Source organism: Arctopsyche grandis, chromosome 8 (assembly GCF_051622035.1).
Source record: "Arctopsyche grandis isolate Sample6627 chromosome 8, ASM5162203v2, whole genome shotgun sequence".
Classification (NCBI taxonomy): domain Eukaryota; kingdom Metazoa; phylum Arthropoda; class Insecta; order Trichoptera; family Hydropsychidae; genus Arctopsyche; species Arctopsyche grandis.
The window spans coordinates 10,121,725-10,143,291 of NC_135362.1; the positions used below are offsets into that span (position 1 = coordinate 10,121,725).

At 34.8% G+C, this 21,567-nt stretch overlaps 1 protein-coding gene across 4 annotated transcripts in view; it reads left to right on the forward strand.

Annotated features, from left to right (window-relative positions):
- The first annotated feature begins 5,075 nt into the window (after positions 1-5,075).
- The window catches only part of nmo (serine/threonine-protein kinase nemo), an 84,847-nt gene continuing 68,355 nt past the window's right edge, over positions 5,076-21,567 (forward strand). For all 4 annotated transcript variants that reach the window (XR_013260891.1, XM_077435804.1, XM_077435806.1 and 1 more), the window contains exon 1: positions 5,076-5,776. Coding sequence is in view for 3 of the 4 variants with exons in the window: in XM_077435804.1 (XP_077291930.1) it covers positions 5,184-5,776 (593 nt within the window). In the remaining variant the exon portion in view is untranslated. The remainder of the gene's footprint in view (positions 5,777-21,567) is intronic.

Consider the following 21,567-nt stretch of genomic DNA (forward strand, 5'->3'; position numbering starts at 1 on the left):
ATTTAAAAAGCATTTCCCACCTAATGGCGAGTGAACTAAATTAAGGACATTGAAAAAATTAATTGCTTTTGTAGCTTTGTATTATCTTTTGCTATATATACTATACTATATTATATAGCAAACATTGTACATATTTACAATAAAATTTATGATAAAACAAAGTAATAAAAAGGAATCAAAAAAGATATACAGATTTTTTTTATTGTACATATATTAAAATTGGCTTTCCAATCATCAATATTAAAAGAAGGTGAGAAGAAAACGCATGTATAATAGACAGACTAGTACAATTTCTACGATTGATACAATTTCCATAATAAATAATTAATAATTTTAAATATACGTAATAAATATAAATTATGATGAATACATAACAAATATAAATCAGTTAGTAATTTATACGTAGATTGCAAAACACAATGAAATATAAACAATAATAGCAAGACAAGAAACAAGCAATACAATAAATAATAAATAATTTATTAATCAAGTTACAGAAATAAACCAATTTATAATAAACATTTTCATATAATAAAAACTCACGAGTGGTATTACAGATGGTCAACTTATTACAGACAACACAGAACACATATATTCTTTTCAATATATGAATAATCAATATGTAAAACAACTAACGTTAAAGAAAATTGACTATTGTATCAAGTCATGTAATAAAAATACTCTTGTGTGAAGCTATAGAAGTTTTTTACAAAAAATTTGGTACGTATATAAACGAAAAGACGTTTGCTAATTTCAATGACCATCTCTTCTCCACCGATCATGGTATTTGGTTGTTCTATTAGTGACACCACACAGACCCTAAGTAAATAATGATTTCAATCAATAACTGTAGCTTGTGACATGTCTAATTGTTTCGCACAAAATTTAATGCTTATCAGCTCATTCACACAGCGATAAATAAAATTTAACATTGGAAAGAGTTTAAAAATTTGAAGCCGCATATTTTTTCGAAATCCTTTTTTAGTTCAGAATTTAATATCACATTTATAATTGGGTTTCAAGCGTGGAGCTAGGATTCTAAACGTACATTAAATCCAAATTTCAGTTCTAAATATACTAGAACGAAAAATTTAAAAATAGCATAGTATAAGTAATATTTATCAATAAATTATGGAATTCAGCATTTTTAATCTTGACATATTCTCTAACGCAGATTGCCTCCCTGCGACGATAACTGTGAACGAAACAGCTCCCATATCAAATTTTGCTAACACAAATGTGATACTGTTCCATTAGTTGTCGCATAAATCTACTAACAACAAATTTAGGATATTCTTGGCTCGATGAGTAGGACCAACGGGTCCTCAGTAGTTTCCACAGTTATTCCAACCCTTTCCTCTTCAGAAATAGTTTTCCAATGTCTAAAAAAAAAAATCATTACCTTAATTGATCCCATGTTATCAAAACTTAATAAATAAAATAAGTAGGGTGAAATTGATTATATTGAGTAATGAAATGTTTCGTGCTATTCTAAGATAATGTGATTGCAATTGCGAAATATAACTTCACTTAAATCATACGTGTACTTCATATTAATGGTTGTGGTTGGTGAGAACAACTGCGGGAAAGCTTTGCTAGCGTTTAATTATTACATTAAATAAAATAGTGAATTTGGCATTTTTCTAAAGTACAATATTCTAAATGAATTATTACTGGTATGAATTATTTCAAGTTTTATGGAGTGATTTGGCATACAATATAACTGTATATATGAAAGTATTGAATTTTGACATGTTACATTTCAGCACAAATAAAAGTTGCATATTATATATTTTCTTGAAATGTTCATTATGAGTATAACAAAAGTACATTTAAATGATAAAAAAGAGCCTCGTAAAAAAGGCTTCATTTTGACTATAGAACAAATGTACTACTTTTGCCGTGCAGAATCAACGAGACTTGAGTATGCATTGCAAAAAATATTTTGATTTTTCAATGGAGAAGTTATCTGAATACCAAAATCCGACATTTTGAGCAATCCAGATGTTAGGGTTTTTTGCAGACACGGGTTGTCCCTTATATTTAGATATGAATTTCTCTAGTCCACCGTATTCGATTTCCTGGTCTTCTTTTAAGTACTTTTACAACATTTTCACTGTTCTGGTAGGATAAACAATCTGCAGTATTATTAATGGTATCTGCATCTAAAACAATACAGCATTATAAATAATTGTACTAGTTCAAGAACGTATTATTTACACAGTTTCATTATGATTTTATTGATGTGAATAATTTATCTCCTGAGTGATATCACATTCATAATAATATAACATCATCAGTGATTATAATTACTTATAGCTAATGATGATAGAGTATGAACTAAAATATGAATAGAATGAAAAATCAGTCCCACCGTATCTAAAGTGGGAGGTATAATTAATTCAACATTCGTGTACATATTTTGATTGGCCAGTATCGCAATATCCTGGGCCCTGGGAAAATTAATTCTGGGTCCTATGACAAATTAAAAAAAAAGATCTTAAAAATATATTTTAATGAGTTAAAAATCTATCAGAAATATTATAAAAGTACCTATATGTTAGTTGCTATTTTTTAATTTAAGATGTCGGCTGCTCTGCTGTCCCTTTCTCCTTCGTAGTGTGCGTGGGATGCGTGATGTGGAAAAAAGGGAGGAAATTGTAAACCAATGAAAACAGGGCGTAAATCTGTTTATGTATTGCGACTGTATTTTGTATAAGTTATACAGAGATCAAGCAGAGCAACCGAGGAAAGGGGGGGAGTAAACAAAGAAAGCAGAAAGCACGCGTGCCTTTTGAGGTTAGCCACGCGTAGCTGGCTACGAGTTGTTGAGTAGCTGCCTTCTGGACGACAACTGAGACAGACCCTCTGATGCTTCCTCTGGCGCACACCGCTATACTGGCGATACTGGAGCTGGTCGCTGGTCTCCAAGTATCGTCACAACCCATCACCAGTGGCCGAGCTGGTGATTTCGGTGGCGACAAAAACTACGTGTTTATGCCGAAGCCGTTGGCGCGCGACTGTCAGTCAGTCTGGGGTGGCCAGCACAAAAATATATCGGACAAATCGTGGAAAATTCTCGAGAAAGTATAATTTTTTTTTTTTAATATAGTGAATTGATTTTTTAGCATATAAAATCGACAACATCAAAAGGACACAAACACTACATATGTATATCATATCAGGGGTTTATAACTTTTCATGGTTATTGTGTAGTGAAAAGACTGATTAGCTTTAATACTATTGCATAAATCGCCACCCCATGAGTTTTTTTTATATTTTAAATATTTGTATACGAGACCAATGATTAAATACTGTGTTTTCGTTGAATTCCGAATTGATATGTTGTTTTGAATTGTTGTTATTGTGGAATGAATTGTTATGTAATGACTGCCACTTAAAATCAAGTTTTGCAAGTGATGTGTCACCGCTCATGGTTATTGTGTAGTGAAAAGACTGCCAATAAATCACCACACCATGAGTTTTTTTATATTTTAAATATTTGTATACCAGACCATTCATTAAATACTGTGTTTTCGTGTTTATTAATATTTGTCATAACTATTGTGTATTAAAAAAATTTCAAAAGACTCTATTTCTTTCAATTTAAAAAATTTTACTGTGTACTTTTTATTCCCATTATTTAAATAATTAATATATATTTACTTTTTCTTTATAATTTTTAACTTCAGCAAGTGGAGACTCTTGTCTTCTACAATCTAAGACGAATTGTCGCCGGAAGATAAAGAGTGATATATATTTTCTAGTTTATTTCCGTTCGATTTCTTGTTTGAAAATAGATTTGAAATGTTGTTCAGTAAAACTCAAAGATTGTTAATGATAACAATGCCAGCTGTTCTCTAGAGTAAGTATCAAATGAAACACAATGTTTCCACAAATCTTTGACTTTTTCTAGTGTTCGGGTAAAAAGTATATATCTATATAAGAAAAATATTAACAGAGTACATATGTATAGTAAAAGTGTATTTACCTGTTGTAATATATTCTGATTAGTCACAATATGTTTCATCTATCCCATATATAATAATTATTTCATATGACAATGGATTTAAAATATGACTTATCGGAATTAGTCGATATGTAAAATGGTAAGTGTTCATCGTATGACATTTCTTCGCTGAATTCCGTTTCTTCTATCTACTTAATGAATATGATTTATAGAACCTAGGCTTTCAATGAATGTAACACAGTATTGCTTATCACTTAATAAAACGGCACTTGACTTGCAATTCGAGTCGGCATGACACTATCAACTATTAGTTTAATGTGAGTATCCAATAGTTTCGAAAAAATCAGCAGCATCGGCAGCAGCAGTCGCATCATTTTTGAGATTTGTATGTAATAAAAGGCTCGTTTCCGGTTTATAAAACTTATTGATTATTTATTATTTATGTAATATTAATTGAAGGACTATATTTTTTCGATAAGAGTAGACATTTAATTAATAAGTCCAAAAAATAGTGTAAGTTCGAGCGTACAAGTTAATACAAGTTATAGATATAAAATTTCAGTTCGATACACGGTCTAGGATATATAATAATTCAATAAAATAATGCTACTTCCGGCAGATTTGAAAATGAAAAAAAAAATTATAGCGCAACGATTAAAATTTTATTACACAGTAAAAAGTTTCAGTGTTTCAGTTTCAAAGATATTTAATGGTGTTTGAATTATTACTAAAATACACAGCCAAACACGCACATTTTTTAAAAACAGTGATCGACTTCATCTATTAATAAAATATAAATTTTAAAATACAACTTAATATTTTATTTTGTTTTAAATAATCTTGAAATTATCAATGCAAAAGTGCCATCTATCCGTCAACGTAAAACAACCTTCATTCGATCAATTTGTATTAGGTAAACTGCAGTTAGGTATGTATGACATTAGGTATGGTCGTCGTTCGGTATGTTGATATTCGACCAACTCGCTTAGGTATACTCGAATTAGGTGAATTGCATTAGGCGAACTTACAGTGAATCGTGAGTGGAGGGGAGGAAAGTTTGAGTGGAGGGGAGGCGAAGCGAACCAGCGAGCAGCGCGGCAGTCGGTTGCGGTCGGTGGTCGCGCGCGCGCTTCTTTCCGCGGTTCGGTCCCTGAGCGACAGTGGCAGTTGCAGTGGCAGGTGGCGTCACGATGGCGAGTTGACTGGTTTGCGCATGGCGAGCGTGGGCGGCCCCGCGCGCCACTCGCGCGTCTCCATGTCGGTGTCCATGTCGCTGGTGCAGAGCGGCGGAGTAGCGGGAGTCGGGATGGGAGTCGGAGGGGTGGGGGTGGGGGCGGGGGGTGGCGCGGCCAACAACAACCCCGTCGGCAACTCCAACTCCAGCGCCAGCTCGGTCGCCAACGCCAACTCCAACTCCAACTCCAACTCCAACTCCAACTCGAACTCGAACGCCAACACGAACAGCGCGAATGCGACCGCGCCCGCCTCCAACGCCAACTCTAACTCCAACTACTCCAACTACCCCACCAGCAACGACTCGCACCAGCCGCACCACCACCAGCCGCATCAGCCGCATCAGCTGGCGCAGCCCCAGCAGCCGCAGCAGCACCACCACCATCACCAGCAGCACCACCATCATCCCCAGGCCCAGGCACAACCCCAGGCCCAGGCCCAGCCCCAACCTCAACCCCAGCCTCAGCCGCAGCCGCAGCCCCAGCCGCAGCCCCACACGCCGCATCATCATCAGCAGCCGCACGCCCTCCAACCGGATCGCCCCATCGGCTACGGAGCCTTCGGTGTCGTATGGTATGTACATAACCTCATAACTTCACTCACTCGCTGTTTCGCGCATTTTTTGTTCACCCTCAAACGTCAAATTTCAAATTTTAAAACAAAAGAATTTCATTTGTTTCAATTTTTATTTATTATTTTGCGCGTACATATTTAAAAATTGAATCAAAATGAGAATACTTATTTATATGTAAATGTATAAATGGCACACCGGAAGTGACAGTGTGATGACCGATGATTTTCCCATATGTACATATGTATAATTTAATATACAATTCACAGTTTTGTTTCGTCGACTTTAATATTTATTTTCGTATGAAAATACTAACGGTTTTTCCGACATTTTGAAATGGGTGCGAAACACACGAAAGATTTTGTATATGGTCAATTTTATTATAAGCCTGATGTCAGCTTGCTTTCGATTTTTTCGTCTGACTTTTTTTGGTTTTAAGGATTTTACAATAATGTATGTATATTAGGATGACGCTACTTTTCGAAAGTGGCAGCGTCTTGACTGAAAAATCTGACTTATTTATTAAATGGTCGACTTCTGATGACTTTTTATTTAATCTAAGGAATTGAGTGAAAACGAGGGAGGAAGATGAATTTTCCAAAATTTTATGGATTCAAATCACGATATATTAGGGTGAAATCACATAGTTCCCTATGTGAACGGCACGTCGTCGTGTTCTTCAAATATGGGATGCGCCGTTATCGTTAAAATTTTACTGAAAACACTCCAGGGGGTGATTTTGGGACGGTGTGTTCTGGGCGTGCAAGGCATGCCACATTTTTTCGCATGGTTAAAAGTATCTAAAAAAAACCACGTGCCGCGTTCCTTTCTGTGTGATTTCGCCCTTACTGCTTTGTAAGTTGCCTCTTTGTGCGAGTTTCAGCTTTTTTACCTCTTTACCGAGCAATGCTCGGTCTCTCGCACAATATTATATTAATAATTGCTCCACATGTTGTAATGAAATTTTATTTTAATATGTAATCCGCTAAAATACTTTTTAAACCCGTTTCCTACAATAGTCGTGTGTGTGTGTATGATTTTCTTTTCACATATTCGTATTTTCCACCACGCGTTCGTTCATACTATCTCTCTTTTTTTTTCATGTTAAGTCGTGGTCCGTTAGCCTTTCTTCATTACCCATTGTCATTCCGTGTTGATATTTTCAGATATTTTTATAATTATTTCCTTTATATTGTAGAAAAGCGCGTCATAATCGGTTCAGCCGTTTTCAATTTGTAAAAATTCGAAAAAAAATTCTTTTGTTTCTGTATTTTATTTATAATTTTTATTTTTATTATTAGTTGTTTTTTTTATTTAAATCACTAATGAAATTTCCGTCACCTTATATTCGAGGCACTGTAACTTTGCACGAAATGTTTTATTTTCCTAAAAAAATTTCATTATAGCAAAGGATTTAGATTACCATCGTGTCCTAAAACCAAGCGGCTGCTAATCATGATTAAAACGTATAAAAGTACAATCATCCAGATATTTACGACCTATCTAGTATCTGCGTCGACTCAAATATCCGTTTGTTTTCCACAGTCGATCTGAATTTCCCGCCATTTGAATTAATGAATAATTTTTTCGCCTTGTTAAATGTGAAAATGGTAAGGCATATGTATATTGTGAAATTCGGTCAACAGGAAGAGTCAATTTTGATTTTACGAGGAGTTTGAATTCTTCCGATGTTGAATTATAAAAATCTTATTCAATTTTCCGCGAGTGCGAAAGCATATGAAATTTTGTCACATCGATTGTAAACATTCGAAGTTTGCAATCTGCTCGATTCGATTCCACATGTTATTTAATTCCGTCTGAATTTGACCGTGACCGACTAAAGATGCGTTTGTTTTGCGAAGGCTTTCGCAAATACGAAAACGTATACTAATTAACTGAACCGAACGCGTTAATTAAAGGACAGACAGCTTCGTGTGTTTGAAGAGGATTATACGAGTTGATTCTGATATACATATTTAACGATGAACATTAATTAAATCGGTCCGTGAAAACTCGACGTGTGAATATAAATTTCGAACTCGATTCAGAATTACGACATCTCCGTTATTCCGTGGATGCGTTTTTTTGTGTTACGTTGAATTATTAAATTTGGGTCAAATTAAATTTTAATTATTCCTGCGATTCATTTCAGGCGATCGTTTTCAGCTGAAAAATAATTACAAATGTGCGTTGTTTTATGCATGTACATATGTAAATACAGGCATTATACATGCATATACATACATATATGTATATGTATATACAATAATACAAACGCCTGCACAAAATTCATGTTGCGTGACGTTCGTTCCCCGTTAAATGCAGTTAATTTGAGAAATGCACATGACGTGCTCGTGCACCGTGCGTTTGGGTGTCTTATCGAAATTATAACACTGTAGATTATCGGTTGAATCGTTGAAATATATGTAAAAATCCTATTAATATTTATGAAAAGAAAATGAGAGATAATACATGTTTATATGTTGTGTATAAAGTGTGTGGTTTTTTTGTAAAATTCGGCAATCGTTGTATTTGACTGCGTTTTTTTACAACCGAACGTATAGAAATCATCATCATTATTGATTGATAGAGATATCTCCGAAACGCTTCAATTTGCCTTTGTTTTGGGCAACTCCCACCCATCTCATCACACACATTTTTTACTTACCTCCTTTATTTCTAATTTAATCCACCCATTTCATTTGTGCTCTACTTGCACCCTTTTACATTCTCTCGGGTACCGTTCAAGCACTTCTTTCCTCCATCTAGCTGTGTGACCCGCCCATTGCCATTTCAATCTCTTTATAGTAAGAACACACTGAAAAGTGCGGCACGGAATGCACTCGTGGTGCCAGCTGTGATAGGCGTATCTTCATGCAATTGTTAATTCGTATGCGGTTATTAATTCGACAAGTTTCTCCATAATTCTTTAACTTTTCTTCTACATTTCTTCAAATATGGAAATCACCGTTCGATCACTGTCCAAACTATGCCAATACAAGGATAAAAAGTCACCGAAAACGCTCCAGAAGGTGGGTTTTGCCAAATATTGCGGTGGCATAGATTAGGCGCACTAGCGGGCTTTAAAAAATACGCACCACTCTGTTTGCACCTTTACTCTCTCCATTTTATTAATTATCCTCGTAATATTTTTCAACCACGTATTCCGTTTTCTATCTCTTTGTCATGCTGAGCATACAACGTTCCATACTTTATTGAGTGCATTATACTTTATGCAGCATTCTGGAGTTCAATGCCCTAAGTTTTGAATCCATACGTATCACTAGTACGACACAATATCTTTTTCTTCTGACAAAGTGGCATTTTTGATTTGAAAACAGCAATCAATCTTTATGTCATACATTTCCTGTTATTATCTACTGGACTTGTCAATGATTTGATCTAGATATTGCAATTCCTTTCCAAAATCAGTCGTTGAAATATCAACGGGCACAACTCCTACTATGTACTTCTATAGTTATACTGAACTACACAGTGCATTGAAGCAATAATAAAAATACAGTTACATAGAAGCTGTTCAAACTACGAACTATACTAATTTTGAAACTAGTGTCCATTCAATACTGTCCTTCCGGGATGAAATTGCGGGCTGTTAACAGTCTGGAAAGTGATAATATCTCGCGTGGGATGATATATGTACATATTATTCATTAATTCCGAATGGATCGAACAATTTGTGATTACATTGGTTATATGTATATTCTTCTCATTTGCTAGCCTCGGTATTTTTTTGGGTCGGGGTTGCAGCCCGCTCAAGATTTAATAATGAACCTTCTTGAAACATTTGGTCGTATCTTCCAGTCGTTCGTTGAATATATTATATGTACACACACACCAACACCGATGTAGTGTAGTAAAATAAAATGAAAATTGATTCAAAACAAAATGTTATTTATTTAAAACTTAAAACGTCTTTTGTTTATGAGTAATAAATATATATAAATGTGGTTTGCGAGTTATTTCACGCTAATTCGATTTGCGTATCAATCTGTACATATATTTAACTTCTGTATCTCTTTCTAGTTGTATCTCTAATGTACACATGTGTCAAATAATTATCGTTTTTTATTTATTGTTTGATATTGAACCGTTGCTTTGTGTGTTTCGAACGACGATCTATCGTTGCGGGGTATTTTCATTGTTTTGTGTGTGATCTTTTTTGGTCGCCGTCAGATCGGCTCATTCGTGGATGCATCGCATCAGCTGAAATCATCAGGTTCTTCCTGTTTTTTTTTTATTATTTTCCTCTTCGTCCGTTTCCGTTGTTTCGTTTCTTTCACGCGCCACGTCTCCCCCTCTCTTCATTATTCATCAGCTACGACGATTCGTCCGTTTTTTTTATCCTTCACAATTTCCTTTTCATTTTTTTTTTATTTATTTATATTTTGCTTCAAAATAAATATTTACAGGGTACGTATAAGTAACGCCGGTTTGTCTGCTTTTTGAGCCGCGCACTCGTATATAATTATGAATATATTTTTTTTTGTGAGCGTCTTTGATTGTAAATTGATGGGTTTGTATACAGCATATCTTTCATGAATTTTGTACGCGTATACTTATTTTATATCTAAATACTTATTTTTATAAGGTTTTTTTTGGTAGCTTCACTTCGTTCAAAAAATAGTTGTACTTCAATACATTTTGACTGATAAGACCGAAACACACTTTTCGAGTGTTATTTCGTATCTTATGCAATATTTCTTACCAATGGATGACTCCTTTATGTTTGAAAGTAGACTTGCGGTTCGAGTGTTGAATTTCGATAACTTTTATTATTTTATCAAAAGTATTCCGCTAGAAACTATACAAAAATATTCCGCAATTTTTTCATGAGGCGATTGGTTTTTTTTTTAATATGTACATATTTATATTCGATTTTATGTACAGCGGCTATTCCCCAGAGTTAATCAGATACTGTTGTACATATACATATGTATGTACATATGAATAGTTCCTCTATTTGTGTTTTATGGTTGTAATATAGATAATTTTGTTGAATTTAGTTCAAATTTTGAATTTTTTCATAAATTATTTAATTCATTCGCCGATAGATTTCAATATTTTGTATGTATATGAAAGAATAACCTTGAATTAAAATTTATGCATCTTAAACGGCCAAGCATTATATATTTATTGTATAATTATAACAAATTTTAGGAGAAAAAAAATTGTAGCGTGGATGTGAAGAGGGGTTTCCTAAATCGGAGTTTAATACGCAGCAGTAGTGGTAGATGTAGTTAATTAATCTTGATCCGTCGTTATGCCGGCTCCGAATGAAGCACGGACCAAAATCGCCGAATATTTATACCCAGCGTGTGCTCTCTCAACACGAAACAACAAAAAGTGAGATAGATCGCGAGACCTTATTGGTTGTTGTGTGCGGCTCGTTTATACGTTGATGATTTTTTGACGCGAACGCGAGATCAGTAAACTGCGAAATAAATGTGATACTTTTAAACATGCGAAAAAATGCAGCATCTCGCACGTGGTACATGGCAATCATGGCACACGGTCCCAAAAATCATTCTCTGGAGTGTTTTCGGTGATATTTTGTACTTGTATTGATATAAGCTTGAAAGTGATTGATAACGGTTAATCCCATATTTGAAGAAATTTAGGAGAAACTTGTCCAAATAATAAGATCGTACAAATTAACAATTAACTGGGAAGCCACGAAGATATGCCGTGCCGTGTTCATCTCTGTGTGATTTCGCCCAAAGCCAGTGGTAGACGAGCACCAACTACTTAATCTCTACGTTACAATATTAAATATAAAGTGAGATCACGGAAAACTACATATTTTTTATTACTAACCTCTTAGTTAAGAATAGATTTTGTCGTCTGACTAAGTTTGGATTCTTATTCGATCGTTTTCAAACTTTGCCATTTTGCTCGGTTTGGTCATCAATATAAGTGGAAATGACGTCCGCCATTACCATGGTGAAAATTAATCGTAATGGACACGTTTGAAAATACTGCATCTTCCTTCACGGCGACGTCTATAGTCCACACTGTTCTGATCGTTTTTTCACTTTTCGCCCCCCTCTCGCTATGGCAGATTAAGCACTTTGCCATACTCATGATCAAAGTTTACGGAGAGAATTGGTGATTTCTTAATTAGGTTTTTTTTTATATATTGTCTTTTATATTATATTGTCTTTTTATATATTGTCAACTTTATTCCGCAATAGTGTTTCTTGGTTCTGAAAGTATTCCTGATCTTTGATTTATGTACATACATAGGTAGTGCGAATGTGGTTATGAAGATCACAAAATTTTTAAAATAACCCACAATCATTCAATTGTTCAGTCTTGAAAGAATACTTATCTTTACTGCAGCCCTAATTCACGCTACTTATTCGTTTAAAGGTACATATGTAGATTGAAAAAGTTGTTGATGTTTGAAGTTCGATACTCGAATGGCGTATATTATATTATTTAAATATACAACTGGTGGGGTTGATTTGTGTATCCATATAATCACGCTGAAAAACAATATCAACCCGGTTGTATCCACACCGGACAGGAAATAGGTTTTTTCGGTTTGATTTTCACAAACCCGCTCTCGGCGATATATTTTTTTTTATATTCTTTTTTAAAACCTTCATCATGCCCGGCTTCACGGCGTGAACGCAGTTTGGTATTAGCAAATTTCCTCTCTACCGTAATATCATACATCCACACCCTCTTGCATGACTACACATCGAATGAAGGATTTATTTTAAATATAATATGAATTTTCATAAGCGTATTACATACTATATGCAGTCGTATTTGTTTTTCGCGAGTCCGTTCGTTGTTTCTAGGTCGCTAGCGAGTTTCTGCAATTCGGATTCTAGGTTATTTCGGCGATAAGTGGCGCTAAACATTTTTTCCTCGGAACGATTCTGCTCGAGCGCGTATTTTAAAATTTAATGTTAATTAATTACGTATGAAACGGACGGCCCGCAGAGTCACATTGTCGGATGTGATTCACTCGGTTCAAATATATGTATATATTATATACATAATATCTCTTTCTCTCTTAACAATACCGATATAATATACGTGTGTGTGTATGTGTGACCGGCTGAATTTCTCTTTGATATGGTAGTATAATTAATTATGCTCGTGGAAAAGCTAAAAGAGCGCAAAAGAGATCGCAGTGTTTCCATTGTGATTGCGTGAAGAGTGCTTTTCATCAAAAAAAAAAAAGAAGAAGAAAGAATAAAAAAAGAAAATGTTGCATAAATGAACGTAACGCGTGCGAAGCCATTTCGAAAAACGGCTCATTTTAATTATATATGTACATATCGATAAAACTCACACAATATAGGTAATGACGGTCGATGGTGGAGTACTTTGATGATTCGTACTGACGTTCGCTTATCTCTCGTTCGGTCCGGCCGATTTTAATCTCTAATCAGTGTTTGTGTGTGTTTGTCTCAATCTGCCTGTCCGATTATATATTGTGATCTTGTTATTTTAAATCCTCGAAGTTGATTTTTTTAAAATTTTTAATTGCTTTTTATTATTACGAACTTATGTTCACAATACATCTTATATCTATTTTAATACCTACTGATCTACTGATCATTTTCTATTTTACAATTTAATTTATTTTGGTTAGTTATCATTATTATATTTCAGTATTATATTATTCAGTATTAGTATTATATTATATCAGTATTATATTATTCTGATGTTAATCTACAGCATAATAGGAAAAAGAGCTCAAAAACCTACAAGTTGATTTGTGTTGTAAATTGTAATCGATGGTCGTCATTGAATCGGATGTGAGGGATTTTGATTCAAAAATTTTGAACGGTCAATTATTGCCGTTGTTTGTTTGAATTTTCTACGTGTTGAATGTCTTTTCGTTGTTGCTTCAATTGAGTGTGGAAATCCTTTTATTGCGTATCAAAATGGAAAGCACTAGGTATTGTTTGGTGCGGACTTCTTTGATCGTTTAAATTTAATTTGAAAATATTCAAAACATTATACGCTAACCAACAACATAGCTCAGGTTAGCGTATAAAGCCAACTACTGAGAGGTCACGGGTTCAAGCCCAATGCTGATCCAATGCTGCTGGCCAGATCTTAGATATATATGGGACTCCGGGTCGATCTTTTCCTATCAGAGTTTGCAATTTATCTGGTTTCATTGTTGAAACGGTTCCTACCAAATTGGCTACCTACCTTAATTTCTCACCATTATTCTATTTTTATTTCAAATTTATAATAGTATATCGGTGTAGCATTAGAGTAATGTAGTAATGACACCGTGATCAAAATATTTTTTTATTAAATAAACCGAATATATTTTCTTTTCTATTACGTTTTATTAATTTTATATGCAATGTAATACAATTTTTTTTTGTATAAGATGTGTCACTAATACAGTTTATTTTTGGGTTTTCATTGTTATTTATGTAGTAGGGTTGCTAACTGGGCATTCAAAAGAAAAAGGACATTAAATTTACAAATTTGTGTTCAGAAGATAATATTGTACTTATAAAAGCTTTTTATACTAATTTGTGAAATCTCATTACATATTACCAATATAAAATGTTATCTACTGAAAAACATTTGGTTTAAAAAATTGTGAAACGTGAATTATATAGTAAATTAAAGTCGTCAATAAAAATAATTATTGGTTAGATCACATTTTAAGATATATTTTTGAACATCCTTATTAGATATATTTAGAACTACGCAATCCGAACGGTCCAAATTAAATATAAATGCTTTATTTCATTTTAAAAAAATCGTAAATAGAATCATTATAAAATATTTAAAAGTCTGCTTAATCAAATAACATTTTTTTGCGAAAGAAAGCTAATAAGAGGCTTGTAAAGAGCGAACATTTTGAGCATATTTGACAAAAGAGAGAGAGAATAAAAGAATTTTGTTAAATAAGAGGACACGATCTCTTGAAAATTTATTATATTATACGGGCAAGTTTTGAAGAGCTTTGCTTTGAACTTCCAGCATACGCGATTCGTATTGGTTAGAAAATTTTGCACAACCAATAGATATTTGTCGTTTTTCTTCCTACTGGTAAGTTAATTGAGGCGATTCTTAATAAAAAAAAAAATGAACATTATTAACTTTTCAATTTTTGACAAGATTTCAATTTTGCGTTGAATTGCTAATTCGCTTTAAATTATGTATGTGTCTGCACATCTTAGCGTAAACAGCCGCAGTCGCAATCGCGAAATGCAAAAGGGAATCGCCATAAAACATTTTCGTGTTCAACTTTATTGTTTTTAACCCTTGCCTAGCTGCGATGCGATCGACCGTTACGGTAAAGTTTCTATCGTAAATGTACCCTCCCTTCCCTATTCAAATATTGGTTTTCGTTGTTGAATTTCGAACGGGACCTAAGAGCAGATGGACGGGGGCGAAAGTCCACCCCTGTACTTTTAACTTTACACACACACACAACACATACAATTTAATTTATAAATGTATAACCGGTCGCTCTCTGCCTCGTCGCCGGTCCCTCCGGTTGTTTAATAAATTGTTTATGCGTACATATATACATGTGTTTGTGTGAACGACCCCAGGACGTTATAATTCGTAATCCGTAATTCGTCTGAACTAGGGCTCACTGCCATTCGTCTCTTATATTGTACATTAGTTCGCAGTGTGCTCGAGTTTGGCTCCATTATATGGTCTCCCTATCAACTCCGTTACTCTCTAATGTTGGAACGAGTCCAAAGGAAATTCCTTAGATTTTTATATCTGAAGACATTTGGATTTTATCCATATCTGTTCCCTAGTGCCTTTGTCTTGGGATCTTTGGGTTTCAACTCCCTGGCAAAGAGAAGAGATTTATTTCTTGGGAAACATTTCGTAAAATTACTTAGAGGAGAGATTCACAATCCCACTATCCTGGAGAAACTAAAATTCTGGGCCCCGGAAAATCGTAGAGTTTTAAGAAAACATGATATATTTTTACCAATTAGGGCTAAATCAAACGTGCTCATGAACTCCCCCCTCTCGAGAGCTGTTCGACTCCTTAACTTACTGGCACAATACTTGGACCTATTCGATGCCAGTTATGTTGAGTTGGTGGAACACATCCTAAATAGCACGATATAAATTTTTCAATCTTATTTCTTTGTTTTTATTTTGTGTACATATTTTTTACTTGATTTTTATTATTTTTTTATGATGTTTTTTTTTTATTTATGATTTTTATTATTTTCTTATGTTTTTTTTTATTTATGATTTTTATTATTTTTTTTATGATGTTTTTTTTGTAATTTTTATGATTTTTATTATTTGTATTAAAATCACATTGACGCTTTGGGGCAACCTGTCAAGTGTGGTATTGATTTTTTAAAATAAAATAAAATAAAATAAAATAAAATAAAATATTCAATCATATTTATTAAACAAAATGTATTATGCCGATCGGTCGCAGCAGGGTTAATTGGCGAAATTGCGACCGTCTTATGCAAATCGGGTGAACGTGTGTGCAGCACGTTGCCCGTTGATAATCTCCGAATAATCATTGAAATTTTTTAATTGATTTATTATGCAGATTGTTAAGAAACTTTCATCGGGTGTGCCCGTGCTCTCTACATCCATACATTATAAATATTACAATTATTATACGTTTACGATTGTTTATGTGCGACGTGTAATACCGTTTGACCGATTTGTACATATTTATATATATTATATGTGTGTATGCGTAGTCAATCGTCAATCAATTCCGATCGGGCAATGTTGTTAAATCGATGTGTTTTTGTTTTTTCGTTTGTGTTCAATGGAACAATTTCATTAGGCACGCCGTCATTGGGTACGTATCGCTTTGCTGAATTTTGATTTTTTTTTTTTTTGCTTTTTGAGGCTATCATTCAATGTTGTGATTCAAAATATGATTATTGTACAAAATTGTGATCGGTAGTATGACGGTAGACACCATTTGCAGAGACTGAAATGTTGCCACGAGCCGTTTAGTGTAGGGACAAAACTGTTTTGATGTACTTATGATTTTTTTTATGATGTTAATTTCGATATTAGTTTGTAAATAAATACAACAAAATAATGGATTGAAAATGATCCGTGATTAAATGGGCGTGCGACCTGAAATGCTCTCGCGTGCAACATTTTGGCATGCATATACATATTTAATAGGTTGTCGACTATTAGTAGGTATATAAAATTTCATATTCGATTTTCTTGGATGTTGTTGGATCGTATTCGAATTTTCCAAATTGCTATATTTATTTACATATGTATGTTATATTTTAATATTTTATTAAAATGTTTCCTGTCAGATTTGATCGATTTTATCTCGACTTACTTGCGGGATTGCTATTTGTAAAGATTGAATAGGCAATGCTCGGAATAAGTACGCCATTAATAATATAAAAGATATATTTTTGGCCGATAAATTGATTCATTTTGAATTTAAAGCTGTATAAAAATGATTTCATTCAGTTATATTTCAGTAACTAATGTACAATGTATATATTTCTTACATTGAAATGTCTGTTTTAAATTTTTCGTCATGGTTCATCTTAATGGTAATATCCAACGCTGCACGACATCAGCCCGACACAGGAGTGCACGGAAAAAACTACTTCTATTCATACTATACAGCAGCGCGCGTTCAGACTTTGATTTGGCCGAGTGCAAGACAAAATCTGCTTACATTTACATACGATACGGCGCAATATTGCTTGCGTCGAATAAATTTTGTCACAATATGACATTTCCGAAAATATTAATTTGTGCATGCGCACTTTCGTTAGTTCGTATGCATTCGCTACTATGACGTCACGTCCCCATTGGCCAAAGAAAACCGGTTTTGCTTGATACGTTACGGTGATATGTTGTATAGATTATGTCAGATACTGCTGTTACATCTACGCCACGTACTTATTACGGAACATATGAACGTGTCAATATATGTAGATTGTACTAAAGAATAATGTACGTACTGCTGTTTACGTGCAGCTGTCGGTCTGTGCTGTACATTTGTACTAAAAGCTTTATAAAACATGTAAAGAAAATCAGGTATGTTCTGTAGCTTGCTTTCGTTCTCGCTTCTGTGGTAGCGTACTTGATTTCAAACGATGAATCTTGACTGTGATTGACATTTGCTGGCTTTTTTTATTGTGAAATTCCCTGGGGAAAGTTACTTCAATAGTTTCCCGTTGAATTGTCTATAAATAGTCAAACGGCATACTTAAATTGCTATTTTTGTATTGGAGCAGAATTATTGTCCAATCTTTTAAAGAGCCTCGTTTGCATTTACTACTTTTATTAGATTTTTTACGTACGTACATATGTATGTACATTCACGTGTACACTTAAATGCTAAAAATTACACTAGACGAGGAGTGCCAGAACAATGGCGATAATGTACGTACACATGTGTGTATATTTGAGAGTATGCAGATAAGTCTATGACCGCACAAGTAGCCGACATTATCCGGGCGAAATTAACCGCGGATGGCTGAGAGGTTTAATAATATGTGGAATTCTTCTGGAATATGTGGATTTTGTAATGTTCGGTTTGTGCAAACTCGTAAAAAGTATTCACAAGCACGTGGAACTTTTTTTCGAATGTCGCTGTTGGTGGACCTACGTATGCATGTAAGTTTTTCACACTCCGGCTGTACAAATATAACACTAGCGGTGGCAATCTGTTAATACATATCTGCTCGCACACAAATACAAAACTTTTTTGCAAACTGCAAATGATCGAAAAAGCTCGAGTTGCTTCAAACGGTAATATTTGTCAAGCCTTTTATAGTATTTTTCACATTTGCGACACGTTCGTGTGGCATTTTTTTGTGACATTCGTTTAGATTTTGATATCGATAATTAAGTTATGGGGGGGGGGGGGGTGAATAATAATCTATATATAATTGAATGTCTGTCTCGTATAGGCTCCTAAACCGCTCAACCGATTACGATGGAACTTTCAGTATTACATTGCAGTCCGGGAAGATTACTGTGGAAAATTTTTATTTTTTACTTTATCTATGTACAAACAATAGATGAAGTTTTGTGATCATGCAAAAATTCGAACTCAAGACTCGATTACTGATCCCATTTTCGTGATCTAGAAAAAATGTGTGTGTGTCTGTGTATTTTGGGGATTTTTTGAACACCGTTAGTCCCATCGAACTGAAACTTAGTATCGGTTGCTGAAATTCTTATCGACACGACGGTAATTTTTTTCAAATTTTTAAGTTGAATGGAAATGGTACCTCCCCTTATACGTGCCCTCTTTTTTTTAAGTTTTTGAATTCAATTATCTCCTAAACCGCTAACTGAATCGGATTAATGTTTATTTAATAACTTAATATGCCAACACCCATGCGATGATATTTCATCCGGTACAACACTAGTGTATACATATATTATATCGATATCACTGATTGTATTTTGTCCAGTTGACATTCCAATTTAAAATCATGTCGAAAGTTGGTAAAAAAAAAGTTCTTTGTCGTATCCCAACAGTAATGGGTACTTTGTGTTACAAATTCGAGACAGACGGACCGGACCGCTCATGGGGGACGAGGGGTGAGTCGGTCCCGGATCCGGGTTCGGGGTCTGGGTCTGGGTCCGGGTCCGGTTCCATCGTCAGGTCGATGCCGGGTGTTGGTGGTGCGGCGTCCGGAGCCCCCGGTGGGGCGGCGGCGCGGCTAGCCCGGCGCCGCCCGGCGATCGATCCGCGCCCCCTCCTCCCCCAGATGCCCCACCTCTCACCCCCCTTCCGCCATCGCCCCCCATACTGCCTACGAGGCTCGCTATTTTGGGGGTGCTCCCGCACACCGTGTGACCATCATCTGAAGTCCATTCGCACCCCTCCCTCTTGCTTTCTCTCTCGCTCTCCCCCCCCCCTCTATCTCTTCCGTTGCCACATTTGCAATCTATTTAAAGTCGTTCTCGATTAATGTCGTTGATGTATTCCGTACTGGGCCTATCTATCGGAGGAGGGGACTTATTGGCCCCGGTCTTTCGTGTGCTCTTTTCAAGGGAATTTTCCATTTTTTCCACCGAATACTGCGAAAAGGCCAATTTTTTTTCCGAGTTGACTCGCAAATGTCTCTAAAAAAGTCGCTGTGGTTTCTTTCGTCTTGTTTTGAATGTATACATCGTCCGTAGGTATACTCTCTTGATAGGTATTTGGTAAATTGCCCATTATATATGTACATCAAGGCGGCCAGATTGTACCTAATTCGTATTAGTGTGGTAATGGCAGAAATAATTTCGCGGTAATTTTCATTCGTTGATTCAATTTCTTCTGTTTTTAAGTTTTATACATACATATGTATGTATTTACATTGGTATAGCCAGATTAAATGGCATTGATCTAAATAAGCAGGAATGAAAATTAACATAGAACTACAATATATGTACATACATATATCTCCGGACATTTCATCGCGGGACAACTTCATTTAAATAACGGCTATAATATTTCATACGTAAGAATGTGGCGGAACGCCGTTCCGGTAACTTTTTTCACGGTATTTTTGACGTTTCAAAAGCAATTTTAGGCCAAAAAATATCTGTGTGTACATAATCAAAATTCATATTTATATAATGACCAAAATGATGAAATATGGTGTTGTTATGAAGAGGATAAGATATAGATGGATTTAAGAATAGGTGCAAGCACGAGAAATACATCCCGGCACCTTATTTTTTAAAAGCTCTGGTTAAGATGATATTTGTAGCCTAAAATAATCCTACAGAATATTCTTCTGGAAGGAGGGAAGGATACTAAATGGTATTATTTGGATTGGGTGTATTTTATCTTCTTTTGGAATGCCATTTTGTATTATTACTGGAAAATTTAAAGGCCTCAGAATGTTTGAGCAATTTTCGCACGTGTTCGACTCCATTGTTCTTTTGAAAAAGGATTTTATGTATTTTGATGCGATTTAATCGCTGCTGAATTGTTTAAGATCTGAATGTTATTCTAGATAGTAATGTGATATTTTGTCTCAATTGTTTAAATTTTCTGTACAGACTTACGATATTTGACCTCTTTGTGTATCATACATATATACATACAAGTGTACCGTTGAATACCGGTCAAGCAGTAAATTATTCACTTGTGATTTCGGTGGATTGACATTAACAGAGTTTTGGATACCTTTTGTTGTTGCGAATAGATCAGCATCAGTTGTTTTTTAGTTGTCTGTTCAAATGTTTTGCTGGACCAAATCCACTATTTTATACACCTTTTTTTACATTCATGTTTGTATATCGTTCGTAGCCGTAGTAACGTGTTGAATGCTCGTCACACGTCTCTTATCGTTGATTGTATTTATTGCTTTTTTAGATTCACCTACATATATATGTACCTACATACATATCTGTCTCGGACATTTGAATTTATTCAAAGCTCATTCGTTTTCCTCATGCTCGCTCTTATCGGCTGTCGTTCGACAGACACTTTAGTATTTTGACCTTCGTCTGTGATTTTACACGTTATTATTTTTTCAATACGGGTATTTTGAGAGCTATTCAATCATCGACTGCGAATGAGTCTGAAAATGAAAACGTGCATTTTGACCAGACTCGTTCGAAAACCGCAGAGTTTGAATGGGAGATTGTTAGGGCGAATTTTCCGATTTTCCGACTGGCCGATTCTCGTCAATGTGTGCATTATACATACATATTTGCACGACGTTATTAAAACGGAAGTTTTTGCGTTTGATTTTTCGTATACTTTAAGCTGTGCTTTATCGAATTTCTTCTTAGTTTTAAATGCGTTGCATACTTTTTCGTATTGGAATACTTTGTAAGT